Source organism: Microtus oregoni, unplaced genomic scaffold (assembly GCF_018167655.1).
Source record: "Microtus oregoni isolate MIOR12 unplaced genomic scaffold, Mior012 000002F_ref0000024, whole genome shotgun sequence".
Taxonomy (NCBI): Eukaryota; Metazoa; Chordata; class Mammalia; order Rodentia; family Cricetidae; genus Microtus; species Microtus oregoni.
The window spans coordinates 40072501-40098979 of NW_024543061.1; the positions used below are offsets into that span (position 1 = coordinate 40072501).

The window sequence follows — 26479 nt, forward strand, 5'->3', positions numbered from 1 at the left end:
CAGTTATACATTTATGAAGTACAGGCAATCAAAATTATGGATTTTCTAAAAGGTTTTTAACTACTTTTATTGAAAGGAAAATCGCTGTCTCAGACTTTTGTGACACTACCGCTAACAATAAATTTTACCATTTAGACATGGCCATAATATGGTAGACGGTGTCAATAAAAGTGGGGGACAGAGAGACGAGCCTCGTCTCCTTAGTAAGGCCAGATAATTCCATGCCGGAAGTGATCACAGGAGACACCTAAGCTAACTAATGGTTCTTCAAACAGCGCATCTGTGGTCTCATACATCTGTTCCACATTTGCAGCGAACTGCAGAACTACCTTCCCAGGTAGAAACGAAAGACACTTCAAATGCTTGCAAGGAAAGCAAAATTTAAATTTCATTTCCAAATAACAGTGAATTCAAATATCGTTTGTTTCCTTTTTGAGTAAAGTGGTGGCCTGGGCCTGTTTGGTAAATTTGTCTAAACTTTTCTATACAATATTCTACGTATCACTAGAGGGCACTGTGGTCTTCAGGTCACTTTGACCTTTTCAAGCACTGGGGACGGTCTTGAACTCTTGAGTAAAGTCAAAATGGTTTAAAAAGAAACTGTTTTTTAAAGGGGAAAACATTTCCCCCTTCTTGGGAACACCTATCTTTTCTTTTTAAAAACGACTCTAGAAAATGCACAGTAAGTAGAAAGTCATTGTTTGTAAAAATATGAAGCTCATTTTGCAACTTTACGAAGATTTCTTTCCTCAGCTCTGATGGGGTAAAATGCATGCCCATGACCTTGAAAGGCTGCTTCAGCGAGGCGGGTGCTCCGTCAGCACACAACCACAAGTAAGGGCAGCTCTTCCCTCTGTGTGCCGACTGCATTGCCACTGTGCATACTGGAGGCAATTTCATTGCTGAAAACTCGGGCGTGCAAGCCCCAGAGCCACAAATGGGTTTGATACCCGGCCTCCCTAGACATGTATTAGCATATACCTGGTTTCTTTAACATCACTTTGTTTTTCCAAAACCACAAACACAGTTGCTGGAATTTCGTGTGGAAGTGCTTAAGGGGCTGGAAGTTAACACCTTGGTGAGGCACACGGCCTCTCCGTGGCTGCAAAACAAAAGCCTCTTTGTCAGGGTTTCTTGAAATGTTTTCTTAACATGTTCCAAGTAGTTTTAGGCAGGGAACTAAAGTAAACAAGATGTTACCATGATAAAAACACTTGTGAAAACAGTACAGAATGCACTTCGTTTCCTTCACATGCAAGTCTTCGAAGGTTTAAAAAGTAAAATGCGCCGAAAAAAAAAAAAACATTTCTTTTTCTTTAAGCAATTTACCAAAGAACTATCTTGTTCTGTCTGCAGCTCTCAACCTTCAGGAAGGGGTCAAAGTCCGATCTCTGGACAATCTCTTCAATGCTTTCTCCTGTCTTACACAGAAAACTTCTTTTGGCTTCCATAAATTACATACATTGGACTTACTTGTTAAAGATATTTTTTGTTTTGTTCGCTTTTGTCTGTATGGAGCTTTTCTATATGAAAAAATAACCAAAAAGGGTGGGAAATCTTTTCAAATGGATACAATGTAAGTACACAAAGGGAGGAAATCATATGGAAGACTAGAAAGGGATTCGGGGGTGTCCCTCAGGGCCTAGCAGGGTTCTATCTCCAAAGCGAGGCACGGGGTGGGTGGGGTTGAGGGTTTAAGGGAAAAAGAAATATTCCATCCAAGCATTTCTGAAACTGCAGCCTGGTCTGAACCGACACTCAAACTACAAAATGGCAAGTGTGGTCATGACTGTGACCTAGGGAAGTTCTGCTGCGGACCTCTCTGAAGCATCAAGGGAGCTCTTTGCTTGTTTTTGCCTTTATGGAGAAGAATCATTACTCCATGTCCCGTGGTAAAGCCTAACCCTGACTGATCTGAGAAGAGAGCCTAACTGGAAGGGAAAGACAGTGAAGTCTAACAGCTTCCCGTCTTGGAAGGCCATGGGCTTGTTCTCATTCCCTGTTGTGGGAGAATCAGAGTCATACCGCTGGGATGACATCAGAGCAAGCGCGAGCACTGCCTGGCATCAGCAAACCCCAACAATATTGGTCACATGACAACTCTGGGTGGGGAGATTTAAGAAGGAGAGGAGACAGAGCCTAGGTAAGGTCTCTGCTGACTGGAGGGAAAGACAACAGCAGGCTCCTGAGCAGGGCTTAGCTCTGAAATTAAAGGCCCCATGGCCGTCTTCACCTTAGGGACAAACCCTGTGGCCGAGGTGATATGTTAAGTCTCTGGTTTTCATTTTCCATCCGCTCTACTACTTCCTCATCAAGAGGGGAAGAACACACCTCTGCCTTTCCCTGCGGGGCTCCTCCTCTCTCCATCAACAGGGAGACTCACTGGCTAACTGGACTCGTATCCTGAAGCACTTCTGCAAGCTGTGGCAATCACACCTACGACCTGGGGTCACACAGGGCTGGAAAACAGGAACTAGGCATCGTGTTCCTTTCAGACACCAAACCTGAAAGGCTAGCTTGGAGAACCCCAGAGCCAGGAGCTTAAAGCCCATGGGTCTTGGGGGAAATCACAGGCCCTCCCACACATGTTCCCCCAGCTACCCAGCCAACAGAATCCAGGAGGCACAAAGCACTGTTAGCTGGAAATACAGGGTGGACCCGAAAATGTGACCCCAGCTCAGAGGCCACATGCAGCTGGTATGAGGGGCAAAGTCATGCTTCTTCTCCTCACTTGGGTTCTCTGCCTGCTTTAGACCTACAGGGGCAGAGGACTCAGATGGCCCTCAAAGCCTAATATATTGACTCTCCATAATGTCCTGCCACCCTCAGGATGGAACTGTAAGCAACTTTTTACATTGTTTCAGAGAACAGTCAGCAGTGCCTTCTCAAAATACAAGGTTGGGAATTTCTATATATTTAAAATTATTGCTCCTAAATTATACCTAGGTAGATAAGATGTGTCCGTGTTTTTAGAGAGCTCAGTAAGGGCTGGGCACTTTCTAAGTAAGATATGCCTTTGGAGTCTAACTCATAAGAGATCATTGTTGTTGTTATTGTTATTATTGTTGCTGTTGTTGTTTTAGTTTTTTCGAGACAGGGTTTCGCTGTAGCTTTGGAGCCTGTCCTGGAACTACCTCTTGTGGACTCACAGAGATCTGCCTGCCTCTGCTGCCCAAGTGCTAGGATTAAAGGCATGCGCCACTACCGCCTGGCCAAGAGATCATTATTAACACACTGAGATACGACCTATCCACACAAACGACTACTCTTAAAACTGCCCTTAAAACTTTCTTCACATCCACTACCTTAATTAGAAAATAACTTATTAATTTAAAAAAGTATAGCTTCAGTCGGCTGGTGGTATCCCAACACCTTTAATCCCAGCACTCAGGAAGGCAGAGGCAGGTGGATCTTTGTGAGTTCAAGGCTAGTCTTGTCTACAGAGTTAGTTCCAGGACAGCCAGAGATAGGCAAAGAAACCCTTTCTCAACAACAACAACAACAACAAAAAAGGCCTTGGTTTCTCCCAGGTCATACAGTGCGACCATGAGGACGAGACTCTGAACCAAAGCTCACAGTAACTGGGTGACCTGGGGGGTCAGCAAACTCTGCTCGTTCATCGCTTTAACTGTGTATTCAAAATGCTACTATGACGTTTTCCCAGGCAGCTGTGAGGGCTAAATGAATTAATATGTATTAATATGTATTATTACATATCTGAAACTATGCCTATTGCATATTTAAAGTTGTTTAATTACACATTATTACAATGTGACTAGTGCCAATTTTCGTACACCATAAAAAATAACTGGTAAAAATGGAGGGAGCTATGGACGAGCAGAGCCAAGGAGATTCTTCCAGAACCTTCCAACCCAGCAATCTGAAGATAAATGCTGGATAACAACAGTGTCAGAGTTCAAGGGAACCACGTGGCTTTCATTGGAACTGCAAGAAGTGCTTCCCTAGACCCAATGGGTTTCTCTTTGGGGCTGAGCACAGACATGCTGCTCCAAGTCCCCCAGATGACTAACTTGGGTTCCAATTCATTAGGCAAGATCCTGAACCAAAAGATAAGCCCGAATCTCTAAGTATTAAAATCTTGCTGTAAAGGGAGGAAAAATGAGATCTTGAGTTGGGAACTCAGTAAAGCTGAGTTCGCAGTGGCTTCTTCCATGGAAAGAATCACTTCTGTTTTCTGGAAGCATGTCTCTCATCATGTGTATGAGTCCCTTTGCTCTGGAGGCGGGAATGTAATGGAGCTTGGCTCAAAACTAGTACAGAGGGCTTAATTTGAACCAATGGCAGTCGCACAAGGTTCTTTGCACGGTGGGACTGATAATTCCACGGCATACAAACCTGTGTTCTCCAGTTCCAATTAGAAAAGTCCAAAGGATGAAGACAAAGGGGAAATACAGAGCTAATGGGAACCCCAAACTGCAGCACCCAAACAGCCCCCGTCAGTCACTTGGATCCTGGCATGCCTGGCGCCTGCAATGCTGTAGGAGTTCCAGTCTATACTGGCTCATTTTCACCCCTGCCTTTATTCTTTTCTTTATATCAACTCAAGTCAGGTTTGTACAACTTGCAAACAAAGCCTTCTGAAAAATACTAGCACATAAGCAAACAGTAGAAAATAAGCAAGCAATATTGCAAGTTGATAGTGGGCACTCCAGTTCCGCTGAGCAAACAGGAACCAGGAGCATGTCATGCCATGTGCAAAACCACAACAAAGGCTGGGGAGATGGTTTCCAACTCAGAGTCAGGCTCCTAACATCCTGAGACGTGAACAGGCTTCTTGTTTGTAGGAGATAAATCTAGGCCTCCACTCAAATGATCTTTGCTTTTTCTTTTTTCTTTAGAAGTGGTTTGAATTATTCACTCTTTCTAGATCCTGAGGCCTAGCCATATCTGAACTGCCAGCTCATAACACATGAACCTATGACTTGAAGATTATGAAGATATGAATACTTTGACTATTAATGAAATGTTTTAAATGGGTCAAACTGGGGACCTGGCAGTGCGGCTTTGATCCCTAGAGTTGATACATGCCGCACGAGCGATGATAACAATTTTATAGTTCAAGATTTTATAACCATAAATCATGCTGACTGACGCTTGTCAGCCATTCTACAGAAGAATTAAATCAGCAAACTTATTTACTTAGCATTGGTGCAAACGAGAAAATCAGAATTTCCAAGTGCGTTCTGCCCAGCTCTTTTTCTCTCATTGGATAAATATGATTAGGCAAACGATAGGGTGGTAACAAAACAGATTCCGTGAAGGAGCTACACAGAAAACAAAGCCAGCGTCACTTATCTAAATGCTAATAATGCAATCAGGGACGACAGTGGCTGCTGCTCTTGATGCTGATACTCACTAGCTCTCCTGGACACGGCTTAAACATACACTGACCACAGAATACTCTTCAAGTGAAGGATACAATCTGAGAACTAATAAGTTCAAAACCTTCCTTCTGTGCACTGAAATAATAATAAAATATTCACACAGAACTACCTGCCTGTAATACTGCAAGTATCTTTAGGGGTGGCTGCATCACAGTGTTTGTATCTGGTCCATAAACGATGCTCCCACCCCAGAGAAACCATCACGTGCCCTGATGTATAGAGGCTTATACGTGAGGCAGACTAAAGACTAGAAGGTGACATTGTTGTGGTGACTTAAATGAGGACGGCCCCAGAGGCTCGTGTATTTGAGTGTTTAGTCCCCCGTTAGTAGAACTGTTTGAGAAATATTGGGAGATGTGGCCATATTGGAGGAAGTGTGTCACCGGGAATAGGATATGGGGTTTCAAAAGGCCACACAAGGCCTAGGGTCTCTCTGCCTACTGCATCCAGATCAGGACATGAAGGTCTCAGCTACGGCTTTAGCACCATGCCCGTCTGTTTTCTGCCATTATGATCCTGGATTAATCTTCTAAAACTGTAAGCAACCCCCTCCCCCCCGCCCAATGAAATGCTTTCTTTTAAAAGGTGCCTTCGTCATGGTGTCTCTTCATAGCAATAGAACGCTAATACAACAACTGTATTCAGTACGTTAGTCAAGGATTCAACATACTGTACAAAAGTGATGCCAAGAACGCAGGGCAGCCAGATCAGATTTATAACCCACTGGACAGCACAGGGGAGGGAATGCGATTCTGAGCTGAGAGGCACAGACAGGCATCCTCTGCCAGTGGGGAAGATGAGCAGCCCGTTTTGGCAGAGACTATCATCAGCATCACCGCTCGAGATGAGACAGCCCGAGCTTACATCATACAATCATCCACTTCTCCTGGCAGGGAAAATGAACTCAACAGAAGCCACCCAATACAGAGGGATAAGAAACCAAGATGGCGGCACTGACTCAGGATCCCATGCCAAAGAAGGGGCCCGACCACGGAACTGCAAAGGACCCGTCATTGAAATAACTGAAGGTTTCTCTCTATCCCAGGGTAAGTCTGGAAAACTGACTGCTATTGGAGCCTTCCATTTAAGTCTCCTTCCTCTGAGGGGACACCCTTACAGGGATGATCTAACTTCCTAGAACAGTGACTCAGAGGCCACCCTTTGAAGGGCTCTGTGACACTCTCCAACCGGAAGGCAAGCTGGTGGGTGAAGGACAGACAGCAGGAGGGACAGTTGTGCAAAGAGAAAACACAGCAGGTAATTCTTACTTTAGAAAGGCTGGGAAATCATCACAAACTGCTTCACATCCTGGCCACTTGCAAACGCCATGTCCGTAGAGAGGATGGCTGTGGGGGTGTTCCTCGTGGGACAAGCTGCAAGAAAACACACGGGGGGGAGGGGTAGAATGAGTGAAACACAGTCCAGAGAGTCCACGTGTCCCAGAAAGCACGTGACAAGTCTCACACTGCCATTCCCCATGGAACCTAACTGACCCTGCTTCTGAGCAAGAGGGAAACTACGAGCTGGAAGATTATGTTCTAAACACATTTAGGTCGAGTGCTCTGATGTTGGGAACCTACCTCCATGTGTGAAGAGGATTTGACCAGTTTTTGTTTGAGGCAAATCTCTCTACCCAGACAGCAAAGGCCGCTGTAAAAACCGCCATAATTTTCCTGAGTGTACCAAATTCGGCTGGAAAACCTGTACTGGATCCGCAGCGCTTGTATTTGCCACGGGACATTTCACACTTCTTTCTCTCCTCCTCTCTATGACAACTGCTTTCACAAAATCCGAGTGTACTCTTTTTTTTTTTTAAAAAAAATTATCTAATAAAATATTTTATAAATAATAATGTGCAATACTACAAAATATTTTTCGGGGCAAATACCGATGATTAGTTTAGAATTAACTTGTGGTGGTGGGAGATTTGTATTTCTCAAGTTACAGACAACAAGCTTGAGAGAAAACATGGGCGGCAAGCAAGGGGTTAACACTCCGGTGGGGCTCTAATCGATAAGTAATGATCTGGCCACTGGGATCAAGTCGGGGGATGCTTTGATCTGAGCCATGTGGTGTGCAGGGAGGAGTCCATTGGGCTTGAGCGACAAGCCGTAGTCTCAAATATTTCCTCTATCCACACATCTTTCAGACAAATTATTTTTCAATAACCTTGGGTTCCATCTAATAGAACTGTACAATGAACACCCAGAGCTCTGGTTTGTGCTTGGGCACACTGCCTTCTCGCAAATGGATTGGGCTATTGTACAGATTCCTCTGCCGCCTCTCTTTGGTTTGAACTTCAAGAGCTTAGTGAGATACAAAGATCTAAGTATACGCACTCACACACACACACATGTGCGCAAGCGCACACTCACATGCATGCATGCATATTGTATTTTATCCTACTAGTAAGATATCTCTTCATCGACTTTCTTGACCACGTATATAGACCGTAGGTACCTACTGAAGCTCCTTGCCCTTAGCCCATAACCCACAAACAACGAGCACATTGCAAAGCTTTAAATCACAGGCAAATCAAAGTGAACACCCTGGAGAGGAAAACAATACCTCCCAAAGGCAATGGTCCCCCCATGTATTTAAAATTATTTTGCTGGAACCTAACAACTTGGAAATACCAGTGAGGTACTTTTGCTCTCACAAAGGAAATAAACAGAGGAACGAAAAGAAAGAAGAAATTTTAACAGTAATGTGTAAAGGTAGCATAAACGTCCTCTAGAGAAGGAGGCCAACGGAAGAAGGGCATCCTCTAAGAAGAGAGGGTAGAATTGCACTGGATCCACTGAAGGCTTCCACCTATGGGTCTGTGCATAAGCTGGTACACACCACTGGTAACCTCTCAGAACTGGAAGACAGTTTCACCAGCACCGGACTCCTCACACACTCGGAAACCAAAGGCTCAATTTACTAAAAATGTTCTTCTCAATGGTTTCAGAAGAATCTCTACACCACAATTTTCTCTAGCTAGTTAATGAGAAACTAATTGAGGTTTTATCAGAACATATACATGTGTGTATAAATGTACATATATAAATTTGAAAAATACTGAGAATATCCTAAGATATACGTAAATACATAATTTTTACAAATAAAAGCATGAAGAATTATACTCTTTATATTTAATGTCATTTTGTCTTTTAAACATTTAAAATTTTTATTTTATGTGTATGCATGCTTGTAACATGTGGGTGTCTGGTGCCTGCAGGTCAGAAGAGGATACCAGACCCCTGGGATTAGAGTGACAGATGGTCATGAGCCACCATGTGGGTGCTAGGAATCGAACCCGGGTCCTCTGCAAGAACAGTTAATTCCTCTTAACCACTGAGCCATCTCTCCAGCCCTTGATGTCATTATTGTACAGAAATTCTCATGTTATCAACTAAGTCTCCAAACTTCCAGCTACTGATGGGAAACATGCTACCAACTTATAGATCTAACTTGAACCATTCCTGTAATTTGGATACTCAGAATTCTATTATATTTCTTATATTTATAAGTAATGTCAGAGATAAAATTTATTAGGCTAAACATCTTGGCATATACCAATTTCCTACCAAGATTCAGAGAAACTTAGAATCAACAAATCAACCACACTAAGGCTTATACTTCACTAGGAATACGGTACCAGCTGTTCTTGCTGAGTGCCTGGTCCCCACCAACCTGCATCGTTATGCATATGTGTGCTGTGTGCTCTTCAGGGCAGAAGCCAGGAGTCTCGACTACTGAGAATGCAAAAACTCCTCCTCCTACCAGTTGGGAACTGCGAATGGTACTGAGTTTAATCAGGAATTCTCAAATTATCACCACAACATGCCCAGCTCCCCATGACGCTTGCTGTCCTCCTGGTTTATCTGATGAACACATGAATAGAAACTATTTACCTCTAAGTGTTTATTTCTACTTCAACTTGGAATCACCTGAAGGACAGAGAGATGACTTAGGTCCTGATCCCCAAAGCCCAAACAAACAACAGCCCCGTGCACAGAAGCACACACTTAATTACTTAGTTAGATTAGAACACTGCTCTTTATTGTGAAAAGGTCACATGCTCTCCTATTGTGACGCAGTGCTGAGTTGGCTGACATGGTATCCACTCACCCCACCCCACCTTAGACATCACTGTTTACATTCTTATGGGTTACTGCTCTGTATCTCTCTTCTGCCGTATTATTATTTTGTAAGGTGTCAACAAACGCTGTCACCAGCTTTCCATATGTACTGTGTAACTGAATACATTGAAGTATTCCATATTCTGAAGAACATACTTAGATCTGGATGGAAGAAGAGGTTGGTAGTGGTACCCTGCTGGTACCTCTGCAAAGACTCTTCGGAGATCAAACAGCTCAACACTGGGAGATGTATGGGGAGTCAAGGAAAGTTAAGTACTTATCTGACAACTTTTTATACCTTTTATGAGATTTTCATTTTGTCAATCACCTGCTGACATGCAATTGCTAACAGTTGCGTACAGTCTTGCATACGGTAGGAACAATAGCAAGTACAACTAAGATTGGAGTTGCAGTCTGTCACTGGCTATATTGCCATAGTAAAGCTGCACAGCCCCCATGGTGCACGGTTGAGGCTGGCTACTGGTCTCTGGGTCATTCTGCACACAGCTCCACCCACAGTCCCTGTCACACCTCTGGATAAAACTTTTAATGTTCCATCAAGAGAGTGGACGATGGAACATTAGATTTCTACTGCTTTCTGGCTTCTGACAAAAAGAGCCAAGAAAGCAAGCACAGATTCGTCAACTTCAGTTAATTCGGAGCTCCAGGAAGAGGCTAAAGATAGTGGGCAGACAAGGCTCAGAGCATCTGACGGTGGGAGGCAACCCTAAGGCTCACCATGACATAAACTGGTCAGAGGTGACCATGTGGCACAGAGTGGACCTTCGGTGTCTATGAGAGAAGCTCACTATCTTTGCTTTGAAGATGCTCAAACATATTTACCCAAAATGAAACTTCGAGAAAGTTTGGATCAATTGTACCTTTTCTTTTTCTTTCTTGGTATCCCTTTCCTTTCCTGTCCCATTCCCCTCTCTCTCTCTCTCTCTCTCTCTCTCTCTCTCTCTCTCTCTCTCTCTCTTTCTGTCTTTTCTTAGCCCAGGTGGCTCTGAACTCTGTGGAGCCAAGAATAACCATGAATTCCTGATGTTTTGGTCACCCTCTGCCAAGCCCTGGGATTACAAGTGTGCAGTACACCTTGCCAGGCCCCAGGTCAAATGTTCAATAATATTTTAGTTTGTTTTACTATAACTCTCATGTTGAATACTCCTGTAGGCAGGGATCACTCACTCATTCCCACATACTGAGCACCCCATATGGTGCTCAATCAATGCTACGCAGATGTATCAATGAACAGACAGCAAACACCTTGTCCTATTTAATTTCTGTGTGGTAACATACTCAATATTTACTTTCTCTTATTCTTATACGTAAAGATCAGAATTATGCAAACCCACAGGAGAAAATATTGCTGAAGACACTTTGTATTACTTAATTTTATTCAGACTATGTGCAACACAGATAGATGCATTCGAGAAAAGTCAGTTGATTTAAATCTTTTCTGATAATCCATGCTACGTAAAAACTAAATATAATTTAACACGAGAACAGTGGTAGCATTTCAGATGTGAAGGAGTCAACGTGCCAGGGAAAGTATAATTACATATAGATATGAACTAGCTCCTGACACTGCATGGTACTTATCAATGCGTTTATGTTTGCTATGGTGTGATGCCTCCTTTCCCAATGACATTTGCTACGCTATTTCTGTTCGATTTATTTTTCCCACATTGACATCCACCAGCCACAGTCTTTACATGCACATTGGTGGTAGAAAAGACTCTCTTTTCAGACAGGGCTGGGGCTTTGAACTCTGGGCCTTCCACATACTGGGCAAGCACGTTCCCCCCGAGCTACAACTCTAGGTTTCTTGGAGAAGTTTGGATGTTCAGCACTGGTGACTGGATTTCACATTGCCCAGTTCACTGCCCAGGCAAAACTGAAAACTGGAATTACTTCTGTTCCCTGCCGCAAGGACAGTCTCAAGACTGCAGTCTGCAGGCTGTGGGTCTCCTGTGATGACTAAAGGAATTCTTGACTAAGGAGACAGAATACAGACGTCACCTCACCTCAAACCCGTCCTGCCAACCTACATGTATAGACATCAGTTCCACCATTCACAAAAGCCACAACTAGATAATTCTTAATGCCAGCAACACATGCACTGACATGTCTTCTGAGTAGCCCCAAACTCATCTTGTCCCATCCCAAACTTGCCTACCTGGTCTTTTTAACTTGAATCATTTGTACCAAAAGCCAACACTGATGTCTACTGGAGTATACCCCTTCTTACTACCCAACCATCAGACCAAAATTATAAACTGTATGGTAGTTCGTGGGCATGTACTGGATAAACTAAGCTATGGAAAGCTATGTTAATCTTTTTGAAACTGCTTAAAATCATAATTTGTTGCTGTTGTTATTTTTCCGTACAATCATGCATATTTTACATTTGGGGCTACAGAACCACTATCTCAGTCTCACTGAACAGCACCGTACAGTCCCTATAGAAACGCGGTAGCTAGCAACAAGCACTCCCTACCCGCTGCTTGCCTGCAGCCCCTACTGATCACTTACCTACTTCCATGCCCCAGACATTTGCCTGTTCTGTACATTTCATATAAACACCATCAGACAGTATGTGCTTGCTGGTGTGCGGCTTCTTTCACTTAGCATGTTTTAGAAGCCAACACATCAAAATGGCAGCTTTTTATGGCTAAATACTATTCCACTATATTTATGCAGCACATTTTTTTAATTTGAGCTGTTTAACATGATGTTAGTGCCTATGAACACTGCTGCTCGGATATGTCAATTTATGTACCTGTTTAAATGTGTTTTCAAGGTTTTTAATTTATTTTTTCAGAATTTTATGCATGATTATTGTATTTACATAATTTCTACCCTCCTCCCTCCTCCAATACATTCGAACTCTTTCAAATTCATGACTCGTCTTTCTTTAATTTCTTTATTACTGTTGCATATGTATAGACATATGAATATCTACTGAGACCATTTAGAATGACTCATGTATATTTATTCGGGGTTGACCACTGGCGATTAGATAACCTATCAGGGGGCTCATCCCAAAAGACTGATTCTCCCCGTCTCACCAGCCATTGCTTTACTGTTCTTCCTCTCAGAGTCCTGTGGAATGTCCCTTGTTCATGGTGGCATGGCACCTGTGCTGCCATTATATAGGTCCTGTTTAGGTCCCCATGTTACTGAGATTTCGGGAAGACACTGTCCCACAACAGGCATTCTGCTCCTCAGGCTCTTAGAATCATTCTCTACCCTTTCCATTTTTTAAAATTTAAAATCAGTTCTTTTCGTATTGTGATCAAGGTTCCCTCTTCCCATCTCCCACACTCATCCCGATCGTTGCGTTCCCTCCCTCCCTCCCTCCCTCCCTCCCTCCCTCCCTCCCTCTCTTCCTCCTTTTCTCTTTCCCTCCCTCCTTTCCTTCCTTCCTCCCTCTCTCTCTCTCTCTCCATTCCTCCTTCCTCCCCCCCCCCAGAAACAATAAAAAACCTGTAGGGTTAAGACAGCCCCTTTAGGGGGCGGGGTTTGCCTCGGGCGTATGCCTGCCGATAAATGGGCCCGCGGCTCAGCGGCTTGGCCCTTTCCCCCCCCCCCCCCAGCCCTACCTCCTGTACTACGCTGGAACTTTGGTTCTGTAAGTTTATCATTAAAGTGGTAAATATTTTTTGATATCTGCATTGCATTTATTTTGCGCGGATACAAAAACCAACTAACCAAACAAAAATCAACAACTAGAATAGCCATTTAGAAATAAAAACTGTTGGTCTGTATAGTAAACTTTAGTTTTATTTACTTATGTATTTCTCTGTGTTTACTTACTTATTTATTTGGCTGGGCTTGAATTACCATCCTCTTTCTCATCCCCCAAGTCCTGGATTTCAGGCGTGCCATGAATAGTGGTCACGAAGTAACTCAGGCCCAAATCCTGGCACTACTTTACATTCCCAGAGGAGCACCACTGTGCCCCCGCCCCCCACGATCTCTCCAAATTTGTTACCTTAGCTCGCTCATTTACTCGCCAGCCCACGTGGAAGGAAAGTGATACTTGCTGATTTTTTTTTTTTCAATTTACACCTGCCTAGTAAGTAGCATGGCCGAACGAGTTTTCATTAGCGGATAGGCCATTTGCGCAGCTTCCTTACAGAAATGCCTACTTAAATCCTTTGCCTGTTTTTAACTGCACTGTCTTATGGTTGCTTTTTTTTTTCTGGAAACAAATATCTCAGCAGCTATAATCACAAATACTTGCATTCACTTGGGCCGTCTCCTACTTTCTGGATGCTGTGCCGTGAAGCACAAACATTTAATTTTGACAAAATCCAACTTGGGATTTTACGTTCTTTCCTTCCGCGTTTGACATCATGGTCCAGAAACTGCCCCCTAGCTGAAGGGCAGAGTTGGCTCTCCCTCTCTCCTGGTCTGTGAGCCACTCTCCATCCACTTATGCATATGATACAGGGCAAGGGTTCAGTTCTTTTCTTTTGAATGTCACCCCCCGCACAGTTTGATGAAAAGATTCCTGCACTCCCACGTGAACGGTCTGCACCTTTACTGGAGGTCAGCTTAACGCGAGAGTAACATCAGGATTGGGTCTAGACCCCTTTCGCCATGTGTTTCAGTCATACCATGTGGTGTTCACAGAAGAGCTCTGAAAATCATAAAACAACTCCTGAAATGAAACTCAATGGTAAGATAACTTTCTGGGGTTGGATGAGTGAGGACAGAAATAATCAATTTTTAATTAAAATAAAGCCTTAGCAGCTGGACTTCTCAGAGAAGGGAGGCCTACAAGAAAACTTTCCCAGACACTGCTCCTCCTCCACGGGCTGAAAAATCCTTCCAGAATGTGCCGTGGATGGCTTTGACAAGCAAATGGAGTGGACATGCAGTTTTGGGGGGCAGGCACGACCTCTACCCAGGGAGAGCCAGGGGCTCAGTCAGGAAGTCTCCCTTTGTCATGAGTGCTGTGCTAATGGCGTCTCTGCGCTCCCTCTAGAGTTCCTCATTAAGAAACAGAAGGGACCACACAGGAGCCCATCCCTGTGGTAAAACCTCCACCGAACTTCTGCCAAGGACACCACCTAAAATACATCCACGTGGCGCATCTTGTCAACAAGCAATCAACAGGAGGACTTCGTGATTAATGGGTGCTAATTAAAGGAATGAATGCCACGTGAGCTATGCCTTCTAGCCAGGCCCTGTCAATCTCTCGGCTGCTGTGGAGCAGGAGCCGGCTGCCACCCTCCCATCCATTCCCTTTTCGCTGGTTTTGTCCTACCCACAAGGGGCTACTTTCTTTGTTCCAACCACTTTGAACTTCCACTGAGTGAGCTAGCAGACAGCCTACATTGATGGAACTCTGGCTCTGAGATATGCATCCAGGGTGCTAAAAATGGAGGCCCCTTTGTTCAAGAGCACCCTAAGACTCCTTACTGTTCAGGTCTCTCCCTGTCTGTTATCTTCCCAGTTCCTTGGCCTCCTGTCCATGGGCCTAACCTTCCTCATGTGCACATGGTAAACACTGGAGCCACAGAATCCTGCCCTCGCCTACGCATGGCATGTGACTCTGGATGGGAAAGTTCTGCTCACTGCCAGCCCAGGCATTAAGTGAGATGCTTCTGGGGTCCAGAAAGCTGTTCCCTTGATACACAGGCCCAGGGCTGACAAGTGCAGTAATGAACGGCCCCTTACATGAGCATTAACCCACGGACAACACTGACAGTGTCCATGGAAGCTGTGGCTGCTTGAAGCCTCTCACCTATTCATGCCAATCGTCAATGTCAACTTTAAAAAAGAAATGGAAAGAATGTGTTTCTGCATACCACTGTGCTACGGTTGCAGACAAAAAAATGTAGTCATGTCTAGCTTTTTATGTGGGTACAGGGGATTTGAACTCAGGTCCTCATGCTTGTGCAGCGAGCACTCTGACTCAACTTAAAATACCTCCCCAGCTTTGGAATGTGCTTAGGTGTGTTCTTTCTCCGCAGAATTGGCTGTGGGTCCAGCCACAGGTCAGGTCCACTGCCTACAGAAGAGCAAATGAGATGTGGGAACTGGAAGACCAATGACTCCAGCACGGAGGAGTCTTCCCAGCAACTCTGTATAAAGTGCCTTTTACCTTCAGTGTCATAGAGAAACTTCTAGAAGTAGACAGGCTTCTTCACACTAAGTATTTGCACACAACGACATCACACTTACAGCCTTAACTGTCCCTTCTCCCTCTCGGTTACTTGTTTGCGATTAGCCAGCTTGTTCCTCTAAGAATTTGCCACAGAGAGAAGGGGTTGTTTCACTGCAGCTCTCTAACCTGCTGTGGGACAACGGTCTTTAATTCTGAGATACAGAAACAAGCAATCTGGCGGCACTGGGCAGCCTTACCTTTTAACAACTACAGACTCCTAAAAAGGCTCACCGGGCCCCAATAACATACAAATTACATATAAGGCTCCTGTTGTTTTGGAGATACATACAAACATATAATAACAGGAAAGGCCAATGACAGGTCACTCTCTGTTTTGTTTACTAAACACTAAGTTAAACCATGAGGGACCAGGCTGCTGGTTATACTTGCCAAGTATCACACTGAGAAAGAATATTCTAGCACACACCGTTGAATCAACAAACTGAACAGCATCTCAAAACTTCAGTCCCCAAAGTCTATCTTCTAAGCATGGTTTCTACCCCTGATCCTGGAAGTAAGGGAATCTGTATCGGCGCTAAAGAGACTCAAGGGGACAGCAAGTACAAGTCTGATTTTTTTCTCAGAAAACAGGAAGACCATGCAATCTGGACTTAGAAGCACTGGGTACAGTACATACAGCCATGGTCCTTGCCTTTACACAATGACAAAACCCCACTGAAATGCCCACATGCAACAATCATGCCTTACGCAAAGGTGCCCCAACGAGGCCAGACAGAGTGGGCATGTGCAAGGAGACCCACAGAAATAGTGTAGTGTGTATTAGATGCCATCACAGGGGCCACTTCAGAGGATGAGATGTGTTCAATTTAAATTTTAAAAATGACTTGCTCTAAAGAGAACCTCACAAATATATCCTACTAGTAAACAGACCAATCTCCCACCCCGCAACAGAGAGGCACCTGATTGTAGGACTAAAGAGGCCACCAGCTGAAGCCTCCAGGAGACCCACGTGGGAGCTAGTCATCTAGGTTTCTATGCTGTCACCAACACAACAGCAAAGTGCTGAAGACGCATGTTAGACGCATGTTACGTTTGATGTCTCCCGAGGAAGAATCTTCTAGTCATTCTACACATACTGGACAAGACTCGCAGGGGCCCGCACTCCACAGATTGCAGAGCTGGTCACTGCAGAAGTGGGGACATCTCCTGTGTAGGCTAGCTATGTAGCTGCCCAATGGCTGCTAAGCACTGGAGGCTGCGTGCCAGCCTGGTAGTATGGTTGGAAGCTAACCTCCAACACCGATCAGATCACCAATATGAGCTGACCCCCTCTTCTCCGCTACACTGGGAGGAACTTGGTATATGTCTTCCCAGTCGCCAGGAGTGTGAGGCACAGCAGGACAATGGAGCAGAGGGAAGAATGAGCACGACAGAACAGGACAGAAATCAAGGTTGGCCAGGGCCTTCAGACCTCACTGCAGCACACAGGGTGGGGAGTGACGGAAGCAGAACACCTGTATTTGCAAGGTGATGAGTGAGAGAATAAACAGAGGTAAAGAGTGAGAGGTGGCCAAAGTCCAGCCTTTGTTCTGGACACCAGCAAGGCCCAGCCAGAGCTTCTAACTAAGACTCTATACATTGGTAGTGTTAATACCAGCATCTCATTAAGGAAACAGAAAGCCGTCGGAGGAGCGCTGTGAGCCACTGTGTCAATACAGACACAGGGGCCACTAATCCAAAAGTTATTAATGCCACTAGACTGCCATCTCATTCAGTGTGTCTGCACTGGTGAGTCACAAGGTCACTGTGGAATCTTGGCCATATGTTAGAGGAGCCAACGTGTAACACCCAGAACCACCAAAGAGCAGAGCTAAAGATTCTAACACCACTTCAAGTGCCAGTCAAGACAAGACATTGTAAGAGTTACCTCCTTCTCCAGAGGTACATGAGCAGCAGGATGAGGGGACAGAAGAAGAAGGACACAGATGAACTCGTGACATTGCCATTGGCTTAAAGCCATCAGGCTTGTGTGTTTCCTCAGAAACACACGCTATTTGTGTTGATTATTTTTTTTCCTTGCTGAACACGGGTCATTAATGTTCACTGGGTAAGCGCCACAGCTCAGAATTGCCAATGCAGGGTGCACGCAGTTCCCAAATGGCTAAGATACCGCCAGTGTCTAAAGCGTGTGCGAACCAAGTTTTTAAATGTGTATATACATACACATATCTCACCCTCCCAGTCTCTGATATTCTAGCATGGATAGTAGATCAGAGTATGGGCATACCTGATTCACAAACCACTTAACGGGAGAAAAGTGGTAAACGTCTTTTTATTTTTGTAACTGATGGGGAAGAGTCACAGTGGCATGGGCTATGAACGAACTGCATTTTTGCTCTGAAATAGCCATGTCCGATTACCCTGCAGGGGAGAAAGGGCTGAACAGGACTCTGACACGGAGTGTTGGGATCTGTGATCCGAACCTTAGAGGATCTCTAGGAGTTCAGCTGGGAGCAGGACCAGGGAAGTACAAAAGCCCCCAAATAAAGAAGTTTATTATCAACAAAACCAGAGAGCACTTCGAGATGGCACAAAGGCCAAGACCAGAGTCCTTTGCGCTAGGCTACAACCTTGATGACTTCTGTTCTCTGCAATGATGAGTCTGGACAGTGAAACCCAGACTTCTTTTTCTCTTTTTCATCCTTTACACTGACTCTCTGCCCATCTTGACAGTGGAAGGACATCAGTAAGGACCCTCACACATCCCAGAAAGGATGGCACAGCACACAGATACCAACTGGTTCATGACTGATAAAGAGATCAGCTTTTAGACCCCCCCCCCCCCCACACACACACCTTCACTTGCTGCATCAGCAACTCCTGCAGCTCGGCCAGCCCCGCAGGTGTTTCTGTGCATGTTTCTTCAAGCTTAAAATCTATGCTGAGCAGAAACCTAACGGCCCTACTTGTTAGAAACCTCTGCAGGTAATGCCACAGGCCACCCGGGTACATGTGACATGTGGGACGAAAGGTGGAGAACGCTGAAGGGCTCTCACTGGGTCCGTGCCCATCAACATCCCACCTTCTCCCCCACATCACTGCCAGTCCCTGCAGGGGATTTAGCACCCACTAAGTGCCAGGCTGGATGGCACGGGGAACAAGGGTTGACATTAGACGAGACAGCTGAACTTCTCTGGGGGCCCCATGCATTTCAAATCCTCACAGGAGGCTGCTTGTGTGGAGGGGCTAACTGCACTCTGGTAGCCTGCTGGCGGCCCTTTTTATTTTTAGCAGGTCGTAGACTGTGTTCGATGTGGCTGTATGCTTCTGTCACAAGTGTCTGTCTCTGCTTTTGTCTCTCTGGTGAAACTGAGCTCCTGAAGGGGGAAGAACTGTATCACGCTCAACTTTTAAAACCCAGAAACGGCAACTGGTACAAGACAAATGTGTTCTGAACTTACTGATAAATATATTCAATGGTAATAACAGTGAGCGCTGATGGAGAACTACAGTACGCAGGCAAATGGAACACTTATAAGTTCTTTGATTGTCCTGCCTTAATCCACTAACCGGGCCTAGTACGACACGTTACATTAACTGCAGATGTGAAAAATGAGGGCTCAGTAGGAGGAGTTAACCTGTTTTACACAGCTATGCATTGGTGCCCATATGTATACCATCTCCCCACATAGAGACCCCAAGTAAGACAGGGGTAGGGGCCTACAAGGAATGCTCTCCTTTTGCATCTGCCTTAGGACTACTTTGGCTTCTGCCATGCCCTGAGGTGACAGAGCTATTCCTTGACCTCCTCAAAGATCATTCAACAGCTCTGTCTTGCCCGCTTATCTTTAAGTCCACATGGTAACACTAAGCTCCATCCCAGGCCTTCCACTTAACTGCCTTTCCATCACGGCACTGTACGTCTCTCTTTCTCTGTGGCTGGCGTGTGTGCTCCCTAAGGAAATATTTTGAAGCTGCCCAGCTGTAACTCTTGGAGCTTAGACACCTGGCCTGTGGCTGCCACTGGGCAAGACTGGTTGAACAGATACACGAGTACTGTCCCGACTGGTGAGCAGATACACGAGTACTGTCCCCTGACTGCTGAGCAGATACATGAGTACTGTCCCCTGACTGGTGAACAGATACATTAGCACTGTCCTCTGACTAGTGTCCCACTTAGAAACACTTGTTTTTTTCCCCCGAACTCTGGACAACTTTCCGTTTGTCCTTGTTAAGTTTCTTTTTATGCCAGTCTGAACCACCCTCTAATTTATTCAAACACCACTGGATTATCCCAGCTCTTGGTGTCAATTTTTTTTCTAATTAAAGTAAACTGCCATTTATTTCTCACACTGATCTTTAACACGAGACATCTCATTCTTGTCATAGCTATGACTCATATGGAGAAATGTGAGTTGAATATCGGGGCTCATATGCACCAGAACGTTCCCATCGATGGCTCAGATACAAAAGGAGAGACGGAACCACAGACGTGGATGTACAGTGACCTTGAAGTGTACCAGATGACTCAGCCCACCTCTTTGAAAGCACACACTGCGTACTTCATTTCCCCCACACACTTTCGGGCTCTTTCTCCTTCTGCTGGCCACCACAGGCCCTCCAGCCCTTTCAATAATCACAGCCAACGCAGAAAACACGCACGGCAGAAGAGATCCCGCAAAGGTCGTCTCTGGAGAATATTTTTAAAAGGAAAGGGAGGAAGGAGAGAGATGGAATCGGCAGCCTGGAGACAGTTTCCCTTGAGGACTATAAAAGGCCTGGGAGTTGAAGGTCATGAGAGTCTGTTTGTTTAGGGAGTCTTACAGGTAGAGCACACCACAGCCCACAGTTGCTATGGGCTCTGTTTACCAAACAAGAACACAAATAGTTACACAAAAGCAGAACATGCTGTGGGGCCAGTAGCTAAATGAAGTCCGCTGTGCCTTCTGGTGAGATGTCCCAGAGTGCCTTTAAAAACATCCCCCCCTTTCACCCCAGAGGCCTGGAGGGACCCTGTTCTCTGCAGATCCCCCTCCCATACTCCCAGCCAGGGAGACCTTGGGGTCCTCTCACTATTCTACGGCTGGTTTCATCCCCCTTTTCTTTTCTTTATTCCACTTTAAGACTTAGAAACCAAATTTATTCAGCCCAACAAATCAAAATCGGAGAAGAAAAACACTGAGCAATTCTAAGAGAGAGAGAAAAAGGAAAGGAGAGAAGTGTGCCAGTGTCTGGAAGGGTCTAAGGACAGGCATGCAGGGCTTAGGCTGAGTTACTCCTGAACAAGCGCCCAGAAAGCTCTCTGTGTGGGACTTTAAACCGACTTTCTATCCATCACGGGTGTTTAGCACACTAGAACGCTTCCTGCTTGCTTAACCGTGTGCTCCTGAAGCAGAGGAATAAAGCAACAGCAGTACCTGTTAAGAGAGCACGTGAGAGTGCGTGCATGCATGTGTGTGCGTGTCATGCGGGCCTGCGGATCTACAATTAAGGATGCCATACGAGGGAGGCGGCCACGCATGGAGGTTGACTCTTCACACTACATTGACCACGGTCCCCACCCGGCGCAGCCCTGATGCCTTTCTGTGAATGGGACAGATTGCCATATGGATGAAGACACTGAACAAGCTGTACAACTCTTGGCGACATGTGCCCGGGGGAATGTCCCATATTAACGCCACCTGGGCTATGGCAATTGTGCTCTGTCTATGCAGTGGCACCGAGCAGCCCATAAGGATGCTATTTCTGAGTACACACAGAAAGGAAAATTGCAGTTAGGAGAATTCTCTGGCTAGCGGATGTGTTGCTCAATTCCCGAAGTAGTTTCCCAAAGGAGCGGTTATCTTCTGTATTCACACAGGCAGAAGTGACAGGCTGGAACACATATTAACAATTTCCCTTTGTGAGCTCCTGCTATTGTTTTAATGAGGAGACGACACTCTATAATATACTTGGGCCTTGACTGATCACAAAAGGGGGCAGAATAAAGAACTTCAGGCATGCTGTACATATGTAACGCGCTCGCGTGAATCACCCCCGTGAATCACCCCCGTGAGTCAGCCTGCAAGAGGGGTATCGCCCCTACAAAGGCCCACAGCGCCAGGCTCAGGGAAAGAGGGATGCAGAAAACAAATACTACGAAGAGCAGCCGGGGAAGAGCGTCGAGCATTTTTATCAGTCTCGAACTGACAGCTACGTGACTTTCAGTTCCATTCCTTAGCGCTGGCCCTACTATCAACTCAGGAACATGGGAACTTGAAACCTGTATGAGAATAGGGTGACACCGGGACTTTGACACGTCATGTGAGTGCTTAGGTGGAGACTCTAAGCTTCCTTTTCTCCTCTGGGGGGGAGGGGGTGTCCGGAAAGCTGGGCTCTCACTCTTCTTGGCTACACACTCCTTTACACCTCGAGCGTGTCATCGGGATTAGAAGGCAAATGCAGGCTTTCCGCGGGGAGGGGCACAGGTGCCGACCCAGGGATTATTATGTGATAAGCTCCCATTGGCCATGGTCCCGCATCAAAAGAAGACGTCCAGGAGATCAAAAAGAACCAGGCCTTAAATATTATTTGGGGTAGAAAACCTGGCAGCTTGGACACAGTTGGGGATTCACATCATCCAACATTCAAAGGGAAAAATAAAATAAAATCAGCTAAATGTTAGAGAAACTTATAAAATGAATATAACTCCGCACGCCAATGATGTCACTTTATTGGAAAGCATTTGTCAGCTAAGCACAATAAACAGGGTAAGATTTAGAGTCTTATGATGCTAATGTTATGGTAAAAGGTACTTTATTGGGGTAGCATACAACAGCTGGTAGAGGATGATCGTTGTGTAATTTTTTTTCTTTCTTTTTTTACTTTCTTAATCGCTCCACAAAGTGAACAGTCAAAAAAAAAAAATCCACAAACCTTTCCCTTACGGTACAGTAACATTTTCAAGCTCTTCTCCCTGTGCCCTCCTGCACACATGGGTGCTGGGAGGTGGGGGGGGGGGGCACCATGCCACACTTCCCGTGTCCTCCTGCACACGTGGGTGCTGGGAGGTGAGGAGGTACCATGCCACACTTCCTGTGCCCTCCCTGCGCGGGTGGGTGATGGGAGGTGAGGCACCAAGCCACACTACCCTGAAAAGGTTTTCTCTCTTCCTTCTAAGGAGACCCAGAAGGATCACTTAGGAGCAATGAAACAAATAAATAAATAAATCCCTGCTTCTCAGAGCATGATGGCTGCCACTCACACAGCAGATGCTGTGACCCAACGTGTTGCCCAAGGGAGTGCTCCTATCTGACATAAGCGAGGGTGTTTCTTTCCCCAACAGGTTACTTCCCCGATGGTGAGGAGAATGAGAGCTGGCTTTAGAGCGAGATGGTCACCACACAGCCATCGTTCGGAGCCATCTCTGTTTTCCATGTCCCTCACCCTTCATGACATCAGAGTGGTCTTCACACTCGGCTGAACACATCCACTTCCCAGCCTCATCCTTTGCTTCTTTGAAAACATGGCAGGGAAGTGGTGTAGGCAGCTGATACCACGGAAGTTCTTAGGATTTCTTTCCAATTCTAGCAGTACAGGAAGGCAGGCTGGGAAACAGCCTACAGTCATTGGGGTTTCAGCCTCCCCCTCGTCTCCATCTCTGAATCTGATCACTCAAACGTTTGAGTCTGAGTTATAGTAGTTCTGGTGAGCTGTCCTCTGAGAACTAAACACTTGAGGGTCAGGAAAACCTAGAGTCTATCGAGTTCCCTATGTGGTCACTGGCTACCATGTAACTTCTGCAGGTTTTAACATCTACTGGGGTCTGGATGTAACATCTGTGCAAAGGAGACAATACAATTACTATGAGCAACAAAAAACGAAAGAATCGGGATCAAGACTTTTACTAAATCTACTGGGCATGGAGCTTCGCACACAGCAACAGTCACAGAGGTGTGCACCATCGCCACTGCTTGCCATGTTCAGATTTCCCAAGGAATAGAAAGAGAGAAAACCTGAAAGAGTGCCACTCGCCTCTGACCCCAGAGCCAAGACTGGGGCCTTAGATCAAGGTCTCTTAGTAACTCCCGAGAACAGGGAAGCTCTTTTTTTTATACTTGAAGGGGCATCTGTGGCCAACTTCCAGGGATCTCTGACAACACACATCCCAGCTTAGTAGTCTGAGCCTCTGAAGTTTCTAACAAGGCAAGGTACAACACAACTCTGGGTCAGCACCTCTGGGTACAAGAACATTTGTATGGCAAATACCAAGTCACACACATACCATAACAGACCAAAGGAACACAAGTCCTGAAAAGAGAGGCCTGGAAAACTGAGCACGCATCAAAACCCCTCTATCCCGAATCCCCAACACTGGGGAAAAAAACCTCTGATGAGACTGTCACTGCATCCGAGAAACAGCCTAATGGTTGAGCAGGCAGTTTCCCCAAATTGGTCAGGTAATAAATATTCCGCCTCTGTTTTGCTTAATGTCTGTCTCTGTTTTTAATGGCCCACAAGATTGAGGCTGACAATACTCATGCTCACAACTGTGACAAATATGTAAATGAAAATATGAAACGAGCTCAACTATGTCCCAGCGAAAACTATTTATAGAATTAAGCGAAGAGACTGAGGAGTGCGGTCCTTTGTAATACATCCCTTCCGTGTCCAAGGTGTATCGCAGCTCGTGGGAGCAACAAGTGCACAGGGAGTATCTGACCACCCAGTCTCTCTCGGAAATGCTTGCTTTCATGGAAAGAATGATTAGAATGGGGGTTTTCTCAGTGCTTTAAATTAGGAGAAATATAAAACAACGTGATTTACAAGAAACAAAAAAATTTCAGTGTGAAAGTATTATTCACAAAAATGGAAACTTGAATTGACTGCTGAAATTTCTGATTCATCAGACCCCCTAAATGTCACTGTGCGAATATGCAAAGTTAAAGGCGCCTGTGTCCAGAGCAGCTCTGAAAACAGGCTTCCAGACAAGGGCACCAGCATTTTTTCATCAACCAAAACTGGTCTGTTATTTTTTTTTTCCTCCAAAGAGGAAGCAAATTAAAACACCAGGGAAGTCCATATTTCCAAGTTCTCTGCTGTACCCAAGTATCAGGGGGTCACAGGCACAAATGTTTCTGAGACACAGATAAATAGACAGCACTATGTCCACAAGGCCGCAAACTGAAACAGAGGCTGAGCATCAACTGGAGGGGTCCAAAAAGCACACCAACCAAGCAGAAGCCTTCAGGGCTTATTTGAAAGCGGCTGCCAGCTGCACAGTGCAAACCATGCAATGCCAACACACAGGACTATGCCAGTAAGTGAGCCTGAAAACACAGAAGGTAAATAAACCATGCCTTGCTGAGGGCAGGTTAGACCTCAGAGTGAAGAGCTCCCGTGTGCAGGTCACTCATGTCTAGGAAGATGGTGGCCTCAGAGCAAGCAGAGGCCACACAACCACAGTCTTGGCAGAGCTGGAAGAAACCTCTTTAACCAAAGGCTTTAAGGAAGCCTTGCAACAAATACTCAGCAGAATAGTGAATCGGAGAAACACTTGTGATAAAACATTTGCTAATGGCTGACCTGAAGTAAAAAACACTGAGAAGGAATGGGGAGGAAGTAACATTTCTAACTGGGACTGCAGAAGGCGGCTGCAATAGAAGAAAGACCACATGGTACATTCAGCGAGGACACACATGATTTATAAGGCAGGGCAACAAGCGAGGGGGATGCCTGCAAAGGCACGAGCTTGCTTGCATTTGTCTGTGTGCATTTCCTGCAGGGGACTTGTTTTCTCTCCTCATGTACTATTTCAGACCATAGTGATTTATATCTTATAAATCTCACCTCTCTTTATCAAAGATAAGAAGACCAGGGGACTATTTTTATCTACAGAAAAATAAAAAGGGGCTTGTTTTCCTTATATGTTGTAACCTGCACACAATAACAAGCTATAATTGATGTTTGGTTGAATTGAAATTAAATTTAAAGTTTCTCTTAAGGACATGGGTTTTTAATTTCACTTAGGTATTCATTTCTATACTGAATGGGAAAATTTTAAAATCAGGTCAGATTATGGATCTCAGTACGACACTAAGACAGCCGTACAACTGTAGTCGTTGGTTTCTGCGACTCAGCTTCCTTGTCTGTACAATGGGGTGAGAGTCCCCACTGCATCCCAAGTAGTCCAGTGAATAAAAGAAGACATGAGTCCATATGCAAGATTCTAGCGGCAACGGGCAAGCAGGAAGGGACTGATTTAATGTGCCTTCCCTTCCCTGGTGCAGCATAATATAATGTGATATTTAGAATTTTAATTCAGGCAATTACTTAAGTAGTAATTGCTATTTGTATTTACATAGCTGCTTTGATCCAAGAAGCTCAAAGGGCTTACTAAATTTAGCATTTTAATAAATGTTTCATTTGCATTCTGTGGGTTCTGTTTACCCACACCAAAACTTGGAATTTCCTCAAGTAAAGTGAACAAGGTAATGTCTTCATGTGTGCAGGCATCTCAGGTCTCACTTCTGTCTATTAAGAGGTCGTGACGCTATAGCAGCATAGCAGCAAGGCATGGACGAGGAGGCTTTGAACACACCTGCTTCCTCCTGTGGCTCTCCTTTAGCTTTGGGCATGCTCAACTTGATCCCAGCGCACTCCTCTGAGGCACTGACAACAGGGGTGTTTATTGCACCAATGGCTTTACATATAATCAGCACGATAAACATTATTAAATTGTCAGGAGAGACTCAAAGCAGGAAGCGTGGCACCGCGCTGCATTCTAACGATGCTGACCGTCCATGATTGCACGGGGACAGGATCTT

The 26479-nt window shown here is 45.2% G+C and overlaps 1 protein-coding gene across 7 annotated transcripts in view; it reads right to left on the reverse strand.

The window, feature by feature from the left end:
• The window catches only part of Foxp1 (forkhead box P1), a 237106-nt gene that overhangs the window by 45387 nt on the left and 165240 nt on the right, over window positions 1–26479 (reverse strand). For all 7 annotated transcript variants that reach the window (XM_041680457.1, XM_041680448.1, XM_041680441.1 and 4 more), the window contains one exon: window positions 6674–6778. In XM_041680457.1, the coding sequence (XP_041536391.1) occupies window positions 6674–6778 (105 nt within the window). The remainder of the gene's footprint in view (window positions 1–6673; window positions 6779–26479) is intronic.